Below are 23324 nucleotides of genomic sequence, written 5' to 3'. Positions count from 1 at the left end.
GGTAGCGTGAAGCACAGTGCCTTTGACCGCGAATGTGTGGAACGAAAGAGGTGGGACGCTCTAGCCAGGTCGGCGGTAGCGTATTGCTGAGGTTGTCCAAGGTGAGTACTTCCAGTACCGAATATTGCAGGCCAACCTCCAGCGGAGCCAAATCGCCACTAAGGAGCTATTGCTCGAGGCCACCAAGCGTAAGGCCTGCGTAGCGTTACTTCAAGAGCCCTACGTAGGTGGGGCACGGAGTGTGAGGACATACAATGGAGTGAGGGTCTTCCAGAGCGATGGCGAAGGGGGCGGTGTAGTTAAGGCGTGTATTGTGGTACTCGACGACTCACTGGACGTCGAGCTACACGCACGCCTTAGCAACAACAACATTGTTGTGGCCACCCTCAGAACCAAAGCATGGGAGATGATTGTAGTGTCCTTCTACTTCGAGCCCGATAAGCCAGTAGGGCCCTACCTGGACAATCTTATGCGGATAGGAAGAAAGTTAGGTTCCAATAGGATGGTCCTGGGAGGTGATGCGAATGCAAAGAGCCCGTGGTGGGGTGGTGACAAGGAAGACCAGCGAGGTAGGGATGTGTCTGCTGTACTGGAAGCAATGGGTATGCACATACTCAACACCGGGGACATCCCGACATTCGACACCATCAGAGGGGGGAAAAGATACTCCAGCTACGTGGATGTGACAGCATGCTCCGACGATCTGCTGAACCGAGTGGGCGACTGGAGAGTAGAGGAGGGTCTCACGAACTCGGACCACAACGGCATATCATTCGGCATCAGACAACAGAAATCCACAGGCACGAACATAATACGAACTACACGCATATTTAACACACGCAAGGCAAACTGGACTCAGTTTCATGAGAAACTGACCCAGCTGATGTCAGACGGACAATTGACTTCACACGACATAGACACAATACACAGCACACAACAAATAGACGAGGTAATAGACAGATACACACAAGCAATCACACACACATGCAGAGACACAATGCCGACCAAAAAACACACACAGAAATACACCTTGTCGTGGTGGAATGATGAGCTCGCGCAGATGAAAAAGGAAGTTGCCACGAGGAGACGCAGGATCCGCAACGCAGCACCTGTACGCAGAGACCGCGTTGTTGGATTGTATTTGGAACAAAAGGAGAAGTATGAAAAGGCGGTGAAAGATGCGCAATGTGAGAGCTGGAAGGAGTTTTGCCGGAAACAGGATAGGGAGGGGGTCTGGGAGGGCATCTACAGGGTGCTGAACAGGGCCACAGGGAGAGTGGAGGATCTGCCCCTTACGAGGGGCGGTGAAACCCTCAATGCCCGAAGCTCTGCGGAACTGTTGGCGGAGACCTTCTACCCCGTGGACCTGGAGAGTGGTGAAAGTGAAGAGCATCGTTTGACGCGCCGGCGGGCGAAGTCCTTGGACACCGAACTGCCGATGGGTCCGGACGATCCTCCTTTCATCATGGAGGAGTTGAAGGGAGCCGTTAGGTCCTTCAATCCCAAGAAGGCCCCCGGGGCGGATGGCCTCACGGCCGACATCTGCCAGCACGCTGTAGATTGTAACCCGGAGTGGTTCCTTGCGCTGTTGAACAAGTGCCTCACTGTCGCCTACTTCCCCAAACAGTGGAAGTGGGCGACTGTGGTGGTTCTGAGAAAGCCGGGCAGGGAATCATACCGGGTACCGAAAGCCTATCGACCGATCGGTCTCTTACCTGTTCTCGGCAAAATCTTCGAAAAGATGTTGGTCGCCCGACTCAGGTTCTACTTGCTGCCCAAAATAAGCCCCCATCAGTATGGTTTCATGCCACAGAGGAGCACCGAGGACGCCCTCTATAGACTAGTGAACCATATCAGAAATAAGAGGGAGGAGAAGAAGATTTCTGTTGTGGTTTCGCTGGACATAGAGGGAGCTTTCGACAGCGCCTGGTGGCCAGCCATAAAGGTGCGGTTGGCCGAAGTTGGGTGTCCGGTGAACTTGAGGCGGGTGATTAGCAGCTACCTGAGTGAAAGGGGAGTGAATGTAAGGTATGCAGGTGTGGAAGTGAGTAGGGAAACCAATAAGGGGTGCGTACAGGGGTCCATAGGTGGACCGCTCCTGTGGGACCTCTTGTTGGATCCCCTGCTGTGGATGTTAGAGGAGATGAAAGTGTTCTGTCAGGCGTTTGCCGACGACATAGTGTTAGTGTTTGATGGAGATACGGGTTTAGAAATAGAGGTCAAGGCAAACCGCATATTAGGAATAATTGACGAATGGGGTGTCAAAAATAAGCTGAAATTCGCGCCACATAAGACATGTGCCCTGCTCTCGACACGAAAACTAAAATATGACAAGCCACGACTTACAATGGGTAGTGTGGACATCCAGTATTACGATAATATTAAGATACTGGGCCTTATTATTGACGGCGGCCTGACGTTCAACGACCATGTCGGGAGCGTTTGCAAGAAGGCAATCGCCCGCTACAAGTTGTTAGCGAGAGCAGCCAGAGTAAGTTGGGGGCTTAACCCCCAAGTAGTTAAGACCATATATATCGCCGTTATAGAACCGACTATCTTGTATGCATCAGCAGCGTGGGCACCCACAGCGGAAAAGATGGGGGTCCAAAAGAGGCTTAACACCGTTCAACGGGGTTTTGCCCAGAAGATCTGCAGAGCATATCGGACTGTCTCCCTGAACTCTGCGATGCTGCTGGCTGGGATTCTCCCTCTTGATCTCAGGATACTCGAAGCTTCGAGGCTTTATGAGATCGGGAGGGGTGTGTCGCACCCGGCGGTGTTGAGGGACAGGGAGGTGGAACGAATGGCACCCGCGATTGAGGACCCACATCCGGCAGAGCAGGTAGAGCTGGGGTTCGGCTTGGTAGATGAGGACACCTATGCCGACGTGGTTGACAGCCACGTCCACAGGGTCTATACGGACGGCAGCAAGATTGAGGGTCGCGTCGGAGCCGCCCTTTCCGTATGGAAAGGTGAGGCCGAGACAAAGGCCGTTAAGCTTGCGTTGCCACCGTATTGTACCGTCTATCAGGCTGAGCTCCTAGCGCTCAAAAGAGCAGTAGACATAGCCTGCAAGAGCGGAGCGGCAAAGGTCGGTGTCTTTAGCGACTCCAGATCGGCGCTCCAGGCGGTTACCCTGAGTTCCCGTCATCCCCTGGCTGTGCAAACACGGGCGGCCCTCCGAAATGCTGCATTGCAGAGGCGGGAGGTCTCCCTGTTTTGGATTAAGGCGCACGCAGGGCTTAGGGGGAACGAAAGGGCAGACGAGTTAGCCAAGGAGGCCGCTCTGGGGTTGAGGAAGAAACCGGATTACGATCTGTGTCCTGTTTCATTCGTCAAGCGTATTTTGAGACAGGATACGATCAGCGAATGGGATAGGAGATACGATGTAGGAGGAACGGCCGGAGTCACGAAGCTCTTTTTCCCAAGCGCTGCTGCTGCATACAAGGTAGTCGGGAAAATAGACATCACACACCACACCACACAAGTACTGACTGGTCACGGCGGATTCGCCTTCTACTTGAACAGATTCAAGCTGAAGGAGAATCCGTCGTGCCTATGTCAGCCCGGAGTAGAGGAGACGGTTCCTCACCTGTTACTCGAGTGCCCGATTTTTGCAAGCAATAGATATGCTATTGAGCAAAAATTGGGCATGGCGATGACGGGTGAGAATCTGCCTTCCGCCCTGGGGGACAAGTGTAGGGATACTTTCTTTAAATATTGTAAATATATTGTAGAAGTAGTCAATAAGCGTAACAATGGCGTGTGATGTGATTCTGTGATATTAGTATTAGGATAGTTTCAATTTTGTAGCATTTATTTTATTTACCCAGTATTTTAATATCTTTGACTTTGTATTTGTAATATTTTTAATTTAGTAATAATTTTATTTTTAATTTATTATGTGGCTGAAAATTATGTATTTGTAAACAAATAAAAAATGAAAATAATGTCTCTGGACAATATTCCAGAGGTGGCGCGAACACCCTGTGATGACGGGTGCCTTTTTAAATAAAAAAAAAAAAAAAAAAAAAAAAAAAAAAAAAAAAAAAGTTCAATAATATCATATAAAATCCTCAAATGTGTAAATAAAATTCAAATGCTGTTTAATCAGACCCTAAAAATAGAATTCAAAGAATAGAAATTAAATTCTAGTAACGAACACTTTTCTTACATACATAAAAAATCTATAAATTAATAATCATATTGTAAATCTAATTCTTACCCGACAATCGTTTCTTGATAACAATACGGCAGTGTGTATTTCCCAAGAGCAGTCTTAGTGGTGGTAAGTTTGCAGCCGCTACACCGTGCGCTTTGGCTTCTATCCGCGCACTTTGCCATTCCAATTCCTGAAAAAATATTATTTTATCAAAATTCTGCAAGGATATGATGTCCTTAAGATATCCTATAGGTTCAAGAATGAATATAATTACAATTATTCAGTACCTTATGATGTTATACATATCTAAGCAAAAGAACTCCAAAGAGTTTTCTGATATTCCATTACTTAATTATAAATGACTTAGACAAGTAACATGAGTTTTTTTTCTTTTATATATACCTATACCTTAAATATAAGTAGCTGTCCTGTGTCTGGCGACTTGATTCTAGTCAGTCTTAGGTCACCTTTCCTGCCGTCCGGAGTCCGCGATTCGACTGTCACTCTTGAGATCTAAAATGCCCAAATATTACTATAAAATATCCTCAATATATACATTTATAAATAAGAAATATGATTAAATAATAATTACCTGAACACTACTGGTGAATGCATCACAATTAAAATCTACTTGAACATGATTCACAGCCACTGAGATACCATCTATCACCTGAAAGGAAACACAAATTTTTGTTATCATTTTCAGCAATGTGAAAAGATTATGTATTATTTTAGAAAAAGAAAAATGCATTGGTAGCGGTTGTCTCTTTTTTCTTCACGAAAATTGTATCATGCCATCTCACTTCGACGTCTAATCGTGTTTGCATTAGTGTGTCTCTTTTAAAGATCGACTGTTCTGTTGGTATCTCTGCCTATGCCATTAAAATATGTGTTACCTTATGAATGTAACTATATTTCCCCGGCGCTGGCATGGCCGCCGCAGCATTTAGATTTAAAACTCGCGGCTCCGAACATACTTCTAATGCTATGTGCACTTCGTCCAGGTTCTAAAAACAAAAGCAAATAAAGAACTGATTAAATAAAGTAAAAACTGAATAAATAGGTACCTCAATAGATAGAGATCGATTTACATTTTTTATTCATTTGTGATAAATTAATTAAAGAATGATGTTTAAATACTGATTAATTATTGACAGATTATGGATATGGATTGCTATTTATTATTTTATGTAAACATTATCAAAATATCGTGAGGAAACCGACATGTCGAAGAATCAAAAAGTTCGACGACATAATATGTGTCGTGTCACGCCAGTGGGAACGAATATGAGCTGAAGCGAAGATGATGATGAAACATTATCGTATAAAATATGGTAATGAATGATAGCTCTCAAACACTGATCTTATGGCATTCAAATACAACTATATTGGTACCGCTCAGCACTCTTAAATCAATATTTGTACTGAGAACTGATTGTTTATTATCATCAAAAGATAAGTTGTTGAATAATATGTTTCTTACGGTCAATGCTCTTAAATCGAGATTACTGTTTGCATACAAACAAGATTAAAATCATATTGCACTGTTGAGTTTTCTACTGCATTACTCTTAGCGTTATTGTTTAAATGCAGATTAAATTCTCGTCCGATTACATTGTTTTACGTAAGTACGAGCTCAGCTACTTATAAATAGTAAATGACTTTTTCTTAGTTATTCATTCTTAGCTTATTTATATCTAGAGCCTCTCTATTATTCTTCAAATGCCCTAACCAATAAATAGGCAAAGAAACAATATGATATTACTACTTTATTAGCTTTGTGACCCAATAAGAGACTCCTGGCTATTGAAATGAGTAGGGATTCATCAATTCACTTCTAAAGTCAATTTACGTAATTAGCAAAACGCTGCCAATTAGTAAAAAACAATACTAAGGTTGGTTACATTGTTGCAAATATCTTACATTTACATGTACATATCTTATATATAAAATTCTCGTGTCACAATGTTAGTCTGCATACTCCTCCGAAACGGGTGGACCGATTCTCATGAAATTTTCTGTGCATATCGGGCAAGTCTGAGAATCGGCCAACATCTATTTTTCATATGTACCACGGGCGAAGCCGGGGCGGACCGCTAGTAAAAATATATAAACATCATCATCACCCAAAAAATAAATTTTCAATTGATTCGTTTAAAATACATTAAGTTTCGCTTCGTCGATTGCCGTACCTTGATCCTACTGGCATTGGCTTAAATGAAGTTGCAATTATAATTATATAATAATGCAAATACTAGTTACTGTGATATATAATTGCGTGTTGTGAATTATAATTCATTATACCTCATATCGATAATAGTAGCTGCTTGTAATGGAGGAAGTTGATTGACTTTAATCTGTTTTGATGGAAACAAACTCGTCTTTAGTTTAATGTGCATGCAAACAAAATTATTGAGTGCATTGTTGAAATTAAGTTATTAAATATATTGTTTAATATTACGCATTATGATTGCTTTTGCAACATAGTTCTGATTTTGGAATAACGCTTTTTTAATGTAGGAAGACTGATGGCGCAATTTCATTAGTCATTTTGCATGCCGTGTGCGATAGATTTCTGAAACACGTGCCACAGGGCCCGCATTCGAGGAACCGTTAGTCGATAAGGCCGCCACGCTGGGTGAGAGAGATTTCTTTCTCTAGATTCTAATCCAACAAACAATTATGAATGAAATTGAATAAGTACAAAAGCCTCACCTCACAAACAATTATGAATGAAATTGAATAAGTACAAAAGCCTCACCTCACAAACAATTATGAATGAAATTGAATAAGTACAAAAGCCTCACCACCCACAAGCTGCATATTGACTCATTTCATTGGTTGATACAACAATCAATATAAAAAAGTGGGGCATATAAAAAAAACATCATATATTAATTTATAAATTTCATTGGTTGTTAACTCGCCTGCGAGTTGAATGGAAAAAGGATATGTCCATGTATCCAAAGAAGGAAGGCTATTTAACACTTCCCTTTTCCTCAAATAATAATTTCACTGAAATCTATGCTCCGCCATTTCTTATGACTATATTATTGTTAGGAATAATCATAAAATAACTTTCCAATAAGTTATTAAGTACCCATTACATAAACGTTTACAGAGCAATGTCTGTGCAAAGACTTAAGACTTACAACAGTGTCAAAAGAGGCCTTGGCTTAAATGCTTCAATACAAATAATTGGCGTAGGTTGTAGTGTCAAAGAGTATGTGTGTCAGGGTTTGACACAAATTTATAGAAAAATACAGTAATAATCATAGTTTTAAAATAGGGTTGTCAGTTTCTTCAAGAAATGGATAAAGATTGTAGGGCAGTGTCGTGACACAAATTGATATTCATACTAATATTTTGCATGATAAACTTTGTCTGCCTCATGAGCTTGAAAGAAATACTTTTTAGATTGAGTTATTTTATGTGCTGTCTATCATAATGTGTAAATAAATAGGTAATGTTCAAGCTCTGAGGCTACATTGAATAAGTCGAGAATTGAAATTGACACAGTTTTTTATTGAGCAGGTATGATGATTGAAGTATAACTTTGTAGTAGCAGATTACAAAATAATTTAATAATTGTTCAACTAATATGCAAGATATTATGAAGGAAAACAGAATACAGAAAACTTCAATATTCAAAGCTTTCCAATATAGACTTTGCAAATAATCTTATGAAATTATTATCTCTTTTATATAAAATAAAAAAAATAGCATAATAAAAGTGGTAGAAACATAATAGAAACAAACATACATATATTATTTATAATCATCAAGATCATTATGTGTCTTATATCTCTGAAGGAATTGCATTATTTACAATAAGTACAGTTTTAAAAGCACATCTTTTTTAATAAAAATACATTTGTCAATCACACAGGCTTCCCAACTATGTTTAAATTAACATTATTGCTACTCACCAAGACTATGGGCACAGTTTTGAGTTTGGTCCATTGTATCCTGAATGAGGCACGATTGCACTTAGCTGATGTCAAGCGAACCCACCCAGGCAACTCTAGGAGATCTGTCAACAAATCCTCATCTAACGTCAAGTCCTGGAGCTCACCAGATCCACGGAGCGCTGATAGAGATATTTGTTCTGCAGAAAGATTTTTCGTAAATCTGGAAATATGCTTTAAAATTAATTATTATATCAATATAAAATTTTTGACTCACTGTCGTTCTTCGAAAATGATAACACTAATAAGCTAGAATATTGCACTTTGATAAACACCTAATCGTCTATTTTTTACGATATCTAAGTACTAGTTTTTGCGCTATTGCAAAAACTTTACACAGGAACAATGAAAAAGTTGGCAAGCTGTGCCATGAATAACAACGTCGCATTATACTCATATTATTTAATTAGTACTACCCAATTAGACTTCAATACAGATTAGAGTTTCGAAAAACAAAGTATCTTACCTCGATAAATGTTTTAATAACTGGTTCTTGATTATTGTAACCATTTCGGTGTATCTGCTGCTATCACAGAGCAAGTAATATGCTGCTATTTCATGAAGCCAAATGGATAATTTTCAAAGAAACATGATCTACAGGGTGTAACAAAGAATTTACTTGCTCTACAAATATAATTTCTTTAAAAATTTTGACTGCACCACAGACAGATCGTAAGAGGTGAACAAATTCAGGCTTCAGCCCATCAAATGTCACACAAATGATAAATGTCAAATCTAACATTTGTCAATAAACAGTATCGGATGTACACAGATAACTTAACTTAAGCATATACCAGTGCAAACTTAGCACCCCATCAATGGAATTTTGGGTCGAAAATGACCTTGATCGTTAGGTCCCCGTTAGGTCCTTTAAGGTCCCACAATTTTTTCGTTAGGTCCCCTTTAGTTTTTTTTTAAATAATTTTTTAAATTTTAGGTATAAAAAAAATGCACTTTAGCACCCCATCCATAGAATTTTGGGTCAAAAATGACCTCAATCGATAGGTCTCCGTTAGGTCCTATAAGGTCCCACAATTTTTTCGTTAGGTCCCCTTTAGTTTTTTTTTAAATAATTTTTTTTTAATTTTAGGTATAAAAAAGTTACACTTTAGCACCCCATCCATAGCAAAATTGGCAAATTTTATCAAAATCGTATTCTTTACCGTTAGGTCCGTATGGGCTCATCATTGAAATTGTTGAATTATTTATTTTATTAAAATTATAAAATAATAAAAACCTGCGCATGCGCCTTAGAGCATTAAGGCATGCGCACATCATACATAAACAGCGCGAAATTTAAAATGGTATCGTTTCATTTATTAAATAAATCTATTGTTCTGAGAGTGCTTATTTATTAAAAACCTACTTTTCAACCTAGAATTAAAATAACCTGGTATTAGTGTCAATCTATGGTGTCAATATATTTTTTGTAGCGGCCACAGGGCCACACTACGGTCGAGGTATAGATTCGGAAAGAATAACATGCAACAAATCATTAATTTGATTCGGGATGACCTTCGCGTGGACACTCGAGGGGGCGGTATTCCAGTGGAACTGCAAGTGATGGCAGTTATTCGATATTGGGGCCGGCATGAGGTAGATGTGACTTGTGCTCTAGTTTTGGATATATACAATAGAAAAGCCTGTATAACGATCTATTACATTACAGATCCAAGAAGATTGTGCTGACATTCACAGAATGAGTCAACAGACACTTTCCCGTTTGTCCCGAAATGTTGCTATTGCGTTAGCTTCTAAAAGTTCGCGTTATATTAATATGCCGTCGAACTCAACCGAGGAAGCCAAAGCAATTAGGAAATTTGAGGCCATAATATGCGGGATGAAGCGTATCATTGGTGCAATAGATTGCACTCATATTAAGATACGCAAAGTGAGTGGAGAGGCTGGACAGTACTATGTTAATAGGAAGGGACATTACTCCATTAACACTCAAGTATGAACATTGTACAATAACATTTTAGTTTGATCATAGTGTATTTAAAGTAATAAATTTTCATTGTTATGTGTGCTATTATGTGTTTCTAATTTATAATAATATTGATGACAATAATTACAGGTAGTATGTGACTCTGACCTTAAAATCTGCGATATTGTGTGTCACTGGAGAGGAAGTACACATGATTCCCGCATATATAGAGAAAGCTCAATAAAGCGGAGGTTTGAGGAGAATGAATTTCATGGGAAGCTGATTGGAGATAGCGGGTATCCTTGTACTTCGCATCTTCTAACACCAATATTAAGACCAAGGACACAGGCAGAAGAAAGGTACAACCTGAGTCACATACGAACGAGGAATACTGTAGAGCGTTGCTTTGGGGTGTGGAAGCAAAGATTCCGCATACTCAACGAAACAATGCGAGGGTCTCTGCAAGTGATCAAGACCACTATTGTTGCTTGTGCAGTTTTGCACAATTTAGCAATACTCTTTAATGAGTCTATTTTAAATCAAGGTATTTGTGCAAACTAATATGTAAACAAAGTATATTTAATAATGCCAATACATAAAAAATAAGCATATTTTAATTCTTTATTTTGTATTTTTCTAGATCCTTCAGGCCTTGAAAATCAATTATTAATCGATCCAACTATCCCTGATAATATAGATGAAGACGAAAATATAAACAGGGCCATTTATATTGAAACTTATTTTAATCAATAAAAACCATATTTTATTATTTTTCAAAATTTATTTTTTTTAAATATTCCTCCTCTAATGCAAGTATTTGGAGCTTCTTCTCGTGAAGCTCCCTCTCTTGTTCTATTCTTAATAGGTGAAGCTCCCTCTCTTGCTCTATTCTTAATAGATGCAACTCTTGTTGTTGCTTCATTAATTCCTCCCTGCTTTTTTTTGCAAGGAGGAATAATTGATGCTCGTAATTGGAATTTGATTTCCCACTGTAAAAATAACATAAACATTAAACATTATTTCACATAAATCACAGCTGAACAATAAGCACAGGAAATTTCATGAAATTCTATTTTCAACATTACATACTTACGTTTTTTTTGGTTTAGCTTTGAAAATATGATGTGTAGGATTTATACGTGGCAATTCAGTGGAGAAATTTGGCAATTCAGGCTAAAAATAAAAAAATAATAATTATTTTAAAATAATATAAATTTTATTTATAACTAATACTGATATTTTTGTATAACATAACTGATAAAAATATTATACAAATTATTATATAATATGATTACCTATGCATGTGCAGTGCTTTCATCATTTTCATTCAATTTCAATGTATCATCAGCAGACTCCTTAGTAACTTCCTATAAATATATAAAATATAATTACTCAATCTCACAATAAAAAACTATATATGCATAGCGCTATTATCCCTTAATGGATATTCCAAATTAAGGAATAATAGCAGTAGAAAATGTAAAAAATATAAACCTGTTGGCCATGTGTTGCATCGCTATCGAAAGGATTGTTATCAACCACAAACTCATTAGGAAGAGCTGCTATAAGCTCTTGATCTTCAGGCGGAGGACTTGGTGGCGGAGGTCCCCCGCCTGTCATGTTTCTTGCCGTTCTAAATTTGTGTTCCGAAGCCTTAGCTTTCTTCAAATTCCTCCACTGATTTTGTATTTGGCTTAAGTCCCTTTTATGGAGTGAAATGATATTATAACTGAAATATAAATACAATAATAATGTTATTACACTGTAACAATTTATTAAATACAAGAAACTGTTAGAATAAGTAAAACTAAAATAACCAAGACAAAACATCTTCCCATGCAAGTTTTTTTGCTGTATTTGTATTAGTCGACGTATCCTTATTCTCTAATATAATATGTGCTCGCTCGAGCACTAATTATTTTCGAAGCACTTTCTAAAGAGCAATATATATTTATTAATAAGCATTAAAACATGTAAGGAAATAAGTACATTCTATTAGATTTCTTGTGTACATTACGTACCTTATCCTCCTCACTCCAATTCGTCGAACGAGAACGTTTATTGATCATTGAACTCATTTTAAATTAAAACTGAATTTGAATTTATCAAAAATCTCAAATCTGTACAAATGTTTGAAATTTGAAAGTTATCAATATCCTGTCAGTTAAACGTCATACAAAATAAAGTCTACCATTCATATTTGTCAAAAAGTACATTTTTAGTCAAGTTTTACGTGAATAGCGGGTTTTATTTCGATAATGTTACTAGAAAAAAATACATATATTGACGTAACAGGCCCCGTTTTCCAATTACAGCACTAGAGCGCATTATGCGGCATAATGCTTAACGTTGAATGTTCCAACTACAGCAACGCTTCGCACAATCGAGCACTAGAAAAAGTAATGCGTGTGAATTGATGCTTGCAATCGATTTATCGTTAGTAATTATTAATTGTTGGAAAAAAAATTAAAGCTTTCGTTTCATTGTAGTTTTTTCGAAATAATCAAAGTTAATTCAAATTGTGTTAAAAAAATAAATATAAGTATGGATGAAGGTACAAACATTGAAAAAAATGTTAATGAAAAAATCAAAATCCAAATTACTTAAAATAACCGTAAATATTTTTCAACAAATTATTATGTATACCACTTTATTTACACATTATTGAGGTTATTGCTAACTCTATGAATATTTTTTTTTTCAACACTGTTCCAATTAAGCATCAGCATAATTCGGCATTGTGCGGCACTGAGTCGCATTATGCTCTGTAATTGGAAAACGGGGTTAGTTGAGAGACTGCTGAGATAGGTTTATAAGTACCTACCTAAGATTATTTTAATCATTGTTTAAGGAGTTGAGAGTTATTTAACTGAGAGGTGTTTATGCAACAGATCAGTCAGTTTTTATAAGTAAGGCTGGTAATTTTTTACGACATCACATTAGAAACCTCAAAAATAGCAGTACTTCTCCACTATTTAATGGATGTTATTATACATATAAACCTTCCTCTTGAATCACTCTATCTATTAAAAGAAACTGCATCAAAATCCGTTGCGTAGTTTCAAAGATTTAAGCGTACAAAGGGACATAGGGACAGAGAAAGCGACTTTGTTTTATACTATGTATAATACTAGCGACCCGCCCCGGCTTCGCACGGGTGCAATGCTGATACTAAATACACTACAGAAAAATTGTGAACGTTGTATAGGTATAAAAATATAGCGGCCCGCTCCGGCCTCCGGCATCGCACGGGTATAAAATACATAGCCGGGCGGCCAAAAACGCTACGTCCTGCATTTTTTAAATCCGTAATATCTTCGAAAATATTCACTTAAATCATACGGTGTAAAGGGCCATATAGATCTATATTAAATGAACAATGTATCCATGGTATCTAATTGGTTAAGGATTAATGCTGTATTGGTTAAAATCTCTTCGAAAATTAGCCATTATTTGTCGTAAAAAGTAAATGACAAAAAAAGTTATTGTGGGTTATCCATAAGAGATAGACATATACCATCGCGGACTTTTCTGTAGACCTTTTCAATGTGTATAATACTTAGTACATTATTTTGATAAAACTCGTAGGGTTCAGCCTGCGTTTGCAATGTAAGCGGAATAAACGTAATTTTTTACGACATCACATTAGAAACCTCAAAAATAACAGTACTTCTCCACTACTTAATGGATCTTATTATACATATAAACCTTCCTCTTGAATCATTCTATCTATTAAAAAAAACCGCATCCAAATCCGTTGCGTAGTTTCAAAGATTTAAGCGTACAAAGGGACATAGGGACATAGGGACATAGGGACAGGGAAAGCAACTTTGTTTTATACTATGTAGTGATAATAATGATAGTGATAGCACAGTATTACAATATTATTTCCTACAGTAAGGAAACGCCTTTGATGTCGCGCGATGCCGCCGCCAGCGTAGGTACTTACGCTGCCACACGAAAATACGCTAGGGTTGCAACAAATGGGAAATAAAACAATTGTGATTATTAATATTATGATGAAATCATTTATTCATATGTACATTCAAAATAATTGCGATTATTAAATCTGATGTAATCATTTGTTCATAAATATATAATTACAGATATTGCACTGCTAAATATTATTTACGTGGACACTTTATTTTTGGATGTTCTTAATTGTATATTATACCATTTAAGAAGTAATGCATTCGCATTGGGATGTACAATCTGATTAGAAAATAATGAGGACAACATATACATAGCTTTGATTTTAATTCAACAGATACAATTATTAATACAATCTTTCTGAAATATTGTTTCCTTCTGGGATTTCAATGTAGATTTACATCCGTAAACGGAACAGTTTTTGCGCGCCATAATAGAATATGTAAGTACCTATGTATAATAAAATTATTACACAAAAAATACGACTGCGTCGTCCTTTCGCGATAGTTAATGCAAACTCAGCGTGATTGCATTAAGCGGCCCGCGTCGCCCGACCCCCCGCCAGTTCCCCTCCGTTTCTCTGCACAAGTACATTCGTCGCCATACTGTAGGAAATATGGTGATACTGTGGTGATAGTCCGGCTAACGAAAGATAAGACTGGAAAAGGCGGCAAATTAAAAAAATCATCATATTAAGGTAACCTAATGGTAACTTAGGTTATAGTTGGAAATAAAGTTTTGATACTTTAATTTATTATTACGAGCTTTGTTTTTTTGAGAGATTAACAACCTCTACAAACTCTTCATCTATATAATATTATATATATGTAATCTGGTACAGTTATCTGATACAGATAAAAAAAAGAACAGCTAGTGAAAGTAATAAAAAACATAATAAAATACAATTAAATTTTGTTTAATCAATATAATCATATTAAATCTAAAAGCCGCGTTCAGCCGCGAATAAAGAATAAGAATCACTATCATTATCTCTGACATCATTAACTCTTCCATTTCTGCAGTTATTCCATCTTGTTTTTTTTGTACTGCTCTTCAACATGAATAACATGGTTCGGTCATAGAAGAAATCTCGTTGAGATACTGATTTTGTGTCTTTAAACATTTTGAACGGACAGATCGTTCAATTTTATATTGTTGCTTTAATAGTTTATAACTGGATTACTGGTATCATCCATGCAAAATAATAATAATAATATTAAACAAATCATATAATGTGCAATGCAATCAAGATGAAAAGTATCAAAATATCAAGTCACACTGTGTGTTTTTCCTTGAAAACTACATCTCTTTCAAATTGTTTCTTTTTAAATTTATTAATCATAGTTTAAAGTTTTCGTCATGTTTTCAACTCAGTTTTCAATTATTAGAAATCACTAAAATCCTAAGCTAAAATCGCAGAAAATAAAATCACTTTGACAAGCTTTGACACATCAACAACTCAGGTTTTAATGACAGTTAACTGTTAAGTGTTGCCAAATAAATTTTCGAAATAAAAAGCCAGTCTCATCTTTCGAACCAGACGTGACTAGTATAGATTTATTTATTGATTTAATAAATGAAACGATACCAATTTAAATTTCGCGCTGTTTATGTATGATGTGCGCATGTCTTAATGCTCTAAGGCGCATGCGCAGGTTTCAATTATTTTATAACTAGTGCCCCGGCTTCGCCCGTGGTACATATTTAGTATCCTATATCCTTCTCCTGGCTCTAAACTACCTCCCTGCCAATTTTCAGCTAAATCGGTTCAGCCGTTCTTGAGTTATAAGTGGAGTAACTAACACGACTTTCTTATAAATATATAGATTTTAATAAAATAAATAATTTAACAATTTCAATGATGGACCTATACGGACCTAACGGTAAAGAATACGATTTTGATAAAATTCGCCAATTTTGATATGGATGAGGTGCTAAAGTGTAATTTTTTTATACCCAAAATTAAAAAAAAAATATTTAAAAAAAAACTAAAGGGGACCTAACGAAAAAATTGTGGGACCTTATAGGACCTAACGAAGACCTATAGATTAAGGTCATTTTTGACCCAAAATTCTATGGATGGGGTGCTAAAGTGTAATTTTTTTATACCTAAAATTTAAAAAATTATTTAAAAAAAAACTAAAGGGGACCTAACGAAAAAATTGGTGGACCTTAAAGGACCTAACGGGGACCTAACGATCAAGGTCATTTTCGACCCAAAATTCCATAGATGGGGTGCTAAGTTTGCACTGGTTAAGCATATTCGAATCTTTTATTACATTTTCAAATATTACATTTAAATGACATTTAATATTTAAAATATTTTGGTCAGAATTACATATTTTAATGGATTTTCCATAATAATATCAATATGATTTTTGTAAAACTTCTTGTAATATGGACATATTTTTTATAAACGGAACGTTTTGTTTGACTGGTTTAAATTAATGGCGCGATATTTGTTTACATGTTGACTGTTGTTATGCGCAGTTATTGATTTTTTGATAAAAAGCTAAGTTGACAATAAATATATATACCAAAGAGTACCAAAGATAGAGATTATGATAATGTGAATACTGGTCGTATAATGGTGTGACAAACCATGAAGTGAAATTCTAAAAACAAAATTTAATGTCAGTTTTCGGATGTGTTTGTACCAATTATTTAATCGTGGCGTATTTTATAAAACAATTTAATGGATATCGTATATGTGTATTAGATATTTCTATCAAGATCAAGAATTTATTAAATAAATAATAGTTTTAATTTGAAAACAGTAAGTTATTTCAATTATATTTTGACAAAGCAATACTGTACACATTGCTCTTTTATTAATTAATCGCAACTTAGCCAAGTATTTTTATTAGGCAGGCAGGTTCTAGAACACTCTTTGTATTATTTTTTACTATTATTTACTATTATAGTAGGTAGTTAGAAATAATGTGCTACTATTATTAATTACTCAACTTATTGTCTAGTTTATAAGCACATCACGGTATTTTGCATACATAACTTTTAATCAATGTTATTATAGCGATCAACTGCTTACACCGGCACCGCTCACCAATGTCACAGGTCGAGAGCAAAGTAGAGGCTGTTAGTGAATACATAGACACAGAGTATTCAGGCGGAGACTCTAACAAAATGAAATTGAAACAGTTTTACCAGGAGGAAAATAATAACGACATAGATGAGATAACTAAGGACTTCTCTGACATGGGATGTATCGTTGACACAGTGAAAAGGCCACCAAACATATTATGTGTAGAGACTTGTGTGTATAACGATTCAGATTCTGACCAGGAAAACGAAAAGACTGATGATAATGGCAACGATAATGATGATGTACATTATTCGGATGAATTTGAAGAAGACAGTGATGTGGACGAAATTAAGGCAATTAGCAAATCAGAAAATAATAGCACAAGTCAGATAAAACCAAATGAATCTATAATTAAGGTGTCCAAAAGTCATTCTTCTGTCTCTAGCAAGCCTCCTTCAATGTCTGGTAGATCTGGAACCTCTACAGGATATGGGTAAGAATTTTTTTTTATTTGATAGCTATGGAAAGATCATGGACTAGTTTCATGGACTAGATATAAAAGTCTAGTGAAAACAAAGACTTAAGTATATTCTATTTGAGGTCAATTTAATTTTCAATGATGCATTATAATAAAAACAATTAAAATTGAATCATTAAATTTTGAAGGTATTTCTTTTGCTTTTCTTTGTTCACTTATTATTATTATGGCTTCACCTAATAGATGGAGCCCACACTACCCAGTGTACCTATATCGGTGTGCCAGGAAATAATGATGGTTACTACAAACCATTTGTCCTTAAATTTAAAAATTAGTTCCCTGAATCATTTTTGTGTTCACTGTTTTTAACAATCTCTTTTCAGTATTGGGTCTAATCAATCATTTTATATTTTATGAAAAATGTATTATTTTATTACTATTTTATAACTATGTTCTGTATGTTTGTTTAGATTAGTGTATAGATAGGAAGTAATCTATACTAATATTATAAATCTGAAGAGTTTGTTGGTTTGAACGCGCTAATCTCAGGAACTACTGGTCCGATTTGAAAAATTATTCCGGTGTTAGATAGCTCATTCATCGAGGAAGGCTATCATCATCATCATGCTAAGACCTAATTTAAATACGCTAATCTAAAAATGGTATATCCACAATTTTAGATAACAACGCAAGGAATTTAATTAATCTCCCTTCTACAGCTATTATTTTATCAATTTCAGATCAATATCCGTGCCGCAAACGCGGCGGATCAACATGTCCTTCACGAACGAGCGCCTGCGCGAGATTGAGCGGCACAATCACATATTACTGAACAAAATATTAAGCGCGCGAAATAATAGGAAGTCATCTATCCCCCCAAGAGAGGGGAGGGAGGGGAGGAAACCAGTGCCCCCCGCGGCTGTGCACCGCAAGAATAAGCAGAGACAGATTGATCATGATAATATGGTGGGTATTTTTTTTTTTCGTTTTATGCTTATTTTATGGAAATTGACTTTAAACAGAGCAGTATAATGCAACAATATTGAGTACAAGCAGAGACAAATTGATCATGATAATAATATTATGGTGGGTAGATAAAAAAAGTTTTTTTTTCGTTTTATGCATACTTTTTGGTAATTTACCTAGAACGGATTATAAAGTTGATTTCATAGTATAAAGAAACAATATTGAGAACAAACAGAGAAAAATAATTGATCATGGTTGGTAGAATTGAAAAAAAAATGGTTGTCTTTTTATTTAAGAGTGAAATGAGTGAAGTCCAATTGCAATTTCATTAGTAGATTTCGTTGTATTAAGACAGATAGACCAACCTCGCCAACACAGTGAGGGTAGATAAAAAAAACCGTTATATTGTATACGATTAGAATTTAATTTTATAGGGTGGGTAGATTAAAAAAATTTTTTTTCATTCATATTCAAAACACGATTTCATTCTGTTAAGAAAGATTGTTCATGATAATGATGGGGGTAGAAGTAAAAAAAAATGTGATTTTTTTTGTAACATTTTGAAAGTTTTAACGGATTTAAAACACGATGATGCACGATGAATGCAATTGTATTAATCACATTGATTGTGATAACATGGTGAGGGTAGAATTGAAAAAAGTTTTGTTTTGGCATTATGCGAGATTTTGGAAATTTTGGTGTTTTCAAATTTTAAACGCTATTTATTACCTACATTATATTAAGTCAGTTTCATGATAACATGACGATTGGTGAGGGTAGAATAAAAGAAAAATGTCTTTCCAGGGTACTTTTATTTATTTATTCGTTTTAACGTAGACCGTAAGTGCGAGATTGGACTGTTTATATATTTTTTTCTGTATATGCCAAATGTTGCTTATTATTTTGTAAATGTAAAAATATTTTTGTTAGTTTGTGTTTCTGTCACGTCGCAGCTGCAGTAGCGATTTCATGGGTTTTAATAATATTAAATGCTTAGAGATAATTAAAAGGCTAGAGCCTACTTTTTCTGATGTCAAATATCCCATTCCCAAAAGCAGGTACATTATCAAGAATATTTGAATTTTTCAGAATTAAAAAATTTTCGATAGACGGGCAGACGGAGCTGATTTTATCCTAAAATTATGAATAGTCCATGGTCTTATGGGGTAAAGACGCAGGAAGTTTTTTAAAATTGATCTAGTAGTTTTGAGTGAAATCAAACCCGTTTCTCATTATAATATTCGTATAAGCATGGGTATAAGTTAAATGGTCGGTATAGAGATTTTAGGGACACAACGCCATCTGTCAAGATTTTGCCACAACACCAAAACATATAAACCAAGTGATGTACAGAAGGAACTTGTAATACAATATCTCTATATGTTTGAAAAAAAAAATATACTTTAATAACGAATGTGTCTATATCCGACTCAAGAAAATCTAATTAAATTTCTATTTTGTATTGTTGCCCCTGGAAGGCACTGCATTTTTTTTTTCATTGGTTTTTCTGTATTAAAATTATTAAAATTGTATACATGTAAATTATGGGACTAAATTGTTCTGAAATAAAGAATTTATTATTATTATTTTATAGTTTAATTTTATAAATGAAGCACATCATGATGACAATTATTGACGAACCTGAGGATGATGTTACGAAACCGATCGTAGATTTTTTAATAAAAATTTAATCTAAAATTTATTAATTAAAGTTGAACTAGTGAATTGTCTGCTTCATTTAAAAAATCTAAACTACAAAATGTAATAAATCCTATCCTACTAACATTGCGAAAGTTTGTGAGGATGCTTATGTGTATGTTTGTTACTCTTTCCGACCCAATTACAATGAAATTAAGCACACTTTAAGAGGGTAACTTGGATATTAATACATAGGATAGGTTTTATCCCGGAAATCCCACGGGAACGGGAACTATGCGGCTTTTCTTTGAAAACGCGGGCGAAGCCGCGGGCGGAAAGCTAGTAATTATATAATGTAGCTGGTAGTGACAAAAAAATACCTCTTTTATAATGACAATAAATAACTAAATATTATATTACAGATATTATTAAAGAAGATCCAACGCGCGAAGTCATCAGCATGCAGTATCCGTCGTTGATATACACAGCGCGTCCAAGGAGGGCGCGAAATAATATACCACTTTGTTGAATATATTTTTATTACGAATTTTAATACGAGTTTTATTTCAACTTTTATTTAGGGACGACTTCCGTAAAAAACAAGGCACAGTGGCGCCATCTAAGAGTACTTACATCATCAATTATTATCAGTATTTATCATTTCACTGAATAATTAATCCACTGAAAAAAAAACTGAGCATTGTGAATATATTGCATTTAAAAATTAAATTTTAATATTTTAAATTGCTATTACTTACAAGCATTGGCTTACCTAAAAAATTTCGCCTGGCAAAAAATAATGGTCGGGGCGTATGTCGTGTTTGCTATTTTTTTTATAATCACACGGCTTCTGGAAAATCTCTAATTAAAAGTATCTCGTAGTCGAGAACAAATATTAATAGCTATTTTACAAATTAGAAAGTAATAAATTAAAATGTCCTGTTTTTATAAATATTCATTAGTGTTGTGTAGGTTAACAACATAATATTATTATTAATTATTTTTGAACTTCAATAACCCTTTCCCCAATTTATTTTATTTTCCAATGGAATTTTTACGTCTGCATCCAAGGGTGAAACTCATAACTAAGAATTAAATATTATTATATGAATATTATATGGAAAAAAAGGAAGCTATCCGCATGCTATACGATAGTAATAAGTTGTCGCTAAGCAGACAAATAGTACTTAATTAGTACAAACCTACGTGTTATCGAGCACATAGAGATATGTTATTATAACAAATGTACGAAAAGTTTCCAACAACAATAAATGTTTATAAATCAAACAATTATTATACAAAACAAGTCATTAATAATGTTATGACAAAATAAACATAGTATTATTAATATTATCATTACATTTCTCACTTAGGTATTGTTATAATAAGTACACACTGATCGACTTATTTCACGATTTATGAATGAAAATATTGGGAAAAATAGGCCAGTTTTATAAATTTTAATAATGTTCTGTTACAAAGTTCAAGTAGGAAGTTTATCAGGATTTTTCGAAATGAAACACAGCTGTCTGACATACAATGCTTTATTAAAAAATAAATAATCACAGAAATTAAACATTTGTTACCTATTAGCTATTTCAATCGGTTTCAAGCGCGGACAGACCCACGTGTATAAAATAGTATTTTCAAATATATTTATAGGTTTTATTGTGTTATTCTGGCATAGGAAACATGGATGATTTTGATGATACTTGGTTTTGTACCAGAATAACACAAATTATCTCCTCAATATGAAACCGCAGGCACAGCTAGTCTAGAATGAAGAATGTTACTAGGTATGCCAAATCCCTTGAAATTGTGTCTCAGTAAAGCCTGTATGTATACAAATACACTAGTTTTTGTCGTAGTCAAAAATACCAAGTAGTTTTGATTTTATACACATTCAAAGTTTCGAAAAATATCGAGTCCCGCTAATAGTCACGTGACCGCTTGTGACGTCACGTCACAACGCGCGTATCAAGTCGGCAGCGCTGCAGTAGTATAGGTGTTATAGCTTGCGCAGTATTTTGATGGGTTTTCATCAGCGAATTTCGTTAATAGTCCAATAATAGTAATTACTATAGTCCTTTTCACATATGATGATTCCTGTGACACTTCATCGTGTTCCGAATTACGTATTTTATGTTTAAAACGCCAAAATAATTTTAGTGCATAATATTTTTATTTTATGGCGGCATTATTACCAAAAATATAAAAATGAAACATCTTAAGCTTATAAATCCAAAACAGTATTGTTTAGTTTAATATAATGAAAAATAAAATAAAATACTTAACACAAAAAATATAATACCTACGCAATTCGTGTACATGAAATGGATCGTTGAAAAATCATAGAGTTGGAAAATCATATAATCGGCGCCCATCTTGTGATCGTTTGTCAATCGAGTCAATCGTCTATACGAGTGCGTCAGCCTTGTATATACAAGTTGCATTTTTATATTGATACTTTACGTGGTATTCTGTTATTGTTACTAATTGTTATTGTTGACTTTTTGTTCTTGTTGTTTGCTAAGTTTCCTTAGGTAATTGTTGGCGAAATGCCGAAAAAACTAACTTTGGTACTTTATTCAAATCGATTTCATTTCCATATAAAATATTATCGATTATCGGAAACAATTGATATGATTTCAGTAAAGACATCTCTTCACGTGTCAAAAATCGATGTGTCACAGAAATCATCTTAGGTGGAAAGGACTATAATTATTATTCGTTTAATAAAATAACAGTCATGCCAAAGTTTCATCTTTATTTAATAGTTTCTCAAAATATTCTATACGATTGCGTTTTTGCACTGCTGATCTCTGAGGTTTATCTTCATTTTCCTGTTGACATTTGAATTTGTGTGGAACTATACCCTGTTTTTGTTTAGTTCTTCCCCCGACCAACTTATATTTTAGTATAGTTCTCCATATCATTCTCAACTTAAAACAAGAAAAAATCTTACTAGCCATCTACCTATACCTAGCCCATACGAGCAGAGCCATAGAAATCTAAATAACATTGCCTTTTGCCCTTGTTATTTTTAATCTATACTAGATTGTGCTATACTAGATTGTGCTATACTAGATTGTGTTATACTAGATTGAGCACAATCTAGTATAGATTAAAACTTGTATAGAAAACGAAGGATAACGCAAAACAGCTGCAATGTTCTCAAAATATTATTAAACTAGCAATGCCCTGCGGTTTCA

General features: G+C 35.1%; 3 protein-coding genes and 2 long non-coding RNA genes across 11 annotated transcripts in view; 2 read left to right on the top strand and 3 right to left on the bottom strand.

Annotated features, from left to right (window-relative positions):
• The window catches only part of LOC149477019 (bridge-like lipid transfer protein family member 3B), a 28809-nt gene extending 20163 nt beyond the window's left edge, over window positions 1-8646 (bottom strand). For all 4 annotated transcript variants that reach the window (XM_089711430.1, XM_089711431.1, XM_089711432.1 and 1 more), the window contains exons 1-6: window positions 8597-8646; window positions 8092-8293; window positions 5059-5169; window positions 4755-4832; window positions 4571-4675; window positions 4226-4352 (exon numbers count right to left, since the gene is read on the bottom strand). In XM_089711430.1, the coding sequence (XP_089567556.1) occupies window positions 4226-4352; window positions 4571-4675; window positions 4755-4832; window positions 5059-5169; window positions 8092-8293; window positions 8597-8640 (667 nt within the window). In that variant the 5' untranslated portion in view covers window positions 8641-8646. The remainder of the gene's footprint in view (window positions 1-4225; window positions 4353-4570; window positions 4676-4754; window positions 4833-5058; window positions 5170-8091; window positions 8294-8596) is intronic.
• Window positions 1859-4022, top strand: LOC149477020 (uncharacterized). Its single transcript, XM_089711278.1, has one exon. It carries the CDS (start codon window positions 2132-2134, stop codon window positions 3767-3769), a length of 1638 nt encoding a protein of 545 aa, XP_089567404.1. The 5' UTR covers window positions 1859-2131; the 3' UTR covers window positions 3770-4022.
• A 2172-nt stretch (window positions 8647-10818) lies between the features above and the next one.
• On the bottom strand, window positions 10819-12236 carry LOC149477018 (uncharacterized). 2 transcript variants are annotated; one of them, XR_016317730.1, is made up of 5 exons: window positions 12079-12236; window positions 11552-11786; window positions 11353-11424; window positions 11151-11230; window positions 10819-11046 (listed from the first exon to the last, which is right to left on the bottom strand). It is a non-coding gene; the product is annotated as an uncharacterized LOC149477018 (long non-coding RNA). The 2 variants fall into 2 exon arrangements; XR_016317731.1 differs by lacking the exon at window positions 12079-12236 and adding an exon at window positions 11875-12058.
• Window positions 12237-14887: 2651 nt separating this feature from the next.
• LOC149477017 (uncharacterized) lies at window positions 14888-16231 on the bottom strand. Its single transcript, XR_016317766.1, has 2 exons — window positions 15420-16231; window positions 14888-15169 (listed from the first exon to the last, which is right to left on the bottom strand). It is a non-coding gene; the product is annotated as an uncharacterized LOC149477017 (long non-coding RNA).
• Window positions 16232-16468: 237 nt separating this feature from the next.
• Window positions 16469-20659, top strand: LOC149477016 (uncharacterized). 3 transcript variants are annotated; one of them, XM_089711341.1, is made up of 4 exons: window positions 16469-16577; window positions 17022-17523; window positions 18249-18474; window positions 20535-20659. In XM_089711341.1, exons 2-4 carry the CDS (start codon window positions 17054-17056, stop codon window positions 20589-20591), a joined length of 753 nt encoding a protein of 250 aa, XP_089567467.1. In that variant the 5' UTR covers window positions 16469-16577; window positions 17022-17053; the 3' UTR covers window positions 20592-20659. The 3 variants fall into 3 exon arrangements, with proteins under 3 accessions (XP_089567467.1, XP_089567466.1, XP_089567465.1); XM_089711340.1 differs by having other exon boundaries at window positions 16469-16620; XM_089711339.1 differs by having other exon boundaries at window positions 16469-16763.
• Window positions 20660-23324: the final 2665 nt, after the last annotated feature.

This window comes from Colias philodice, chromosome 26 (genome assembly GCF_061535455.1).
Source record: "Colias philodice isolate Cphi_HAF_F1 chromosome 26, ilColPhil1 Martin Lab GWU primary, whole genome shotgun sequence".
Lineage (NCBI taxonomy): Eukaryota > Metazoa > Arthropoda > Insecta > Lepidoptera > Pieridae > Colias > Colias philodice.
Note: the sequence above shows the minus strand (reverse complement) of the source record. Positions and strands in the feature narration are given on the sequence as shown.

Coding starts and splice junctions, on each gene's coding strand:
- LOC149477020 (XM_089711278.1), top strand. CDS start 2,132: ATGTTAGAGGAGATGAAAGTGTTCTGTCAGGCGTTTGCCGACGACATA.
- LOC149477016 (XM_089711341.1), top strand. CDS start 17,054: ATGTCACAGGTCGAGAGCAAAGTAGAGGCTGTTAGTGAATACATAGAC. Junction 17,524..18,248: donor GGAACCTCTACAGGATATGG/GTAAGAATTTTT, acceptor TATCAATTTCAG/ATCAATATCCGTGCCGCAAA. Junction 18,475..20,534: donor AGATTGATCATGATAATATG/GTGGGTATTTTT, acceptor ATTATATTACAG/ATATTATTAAAGAAGATCCA.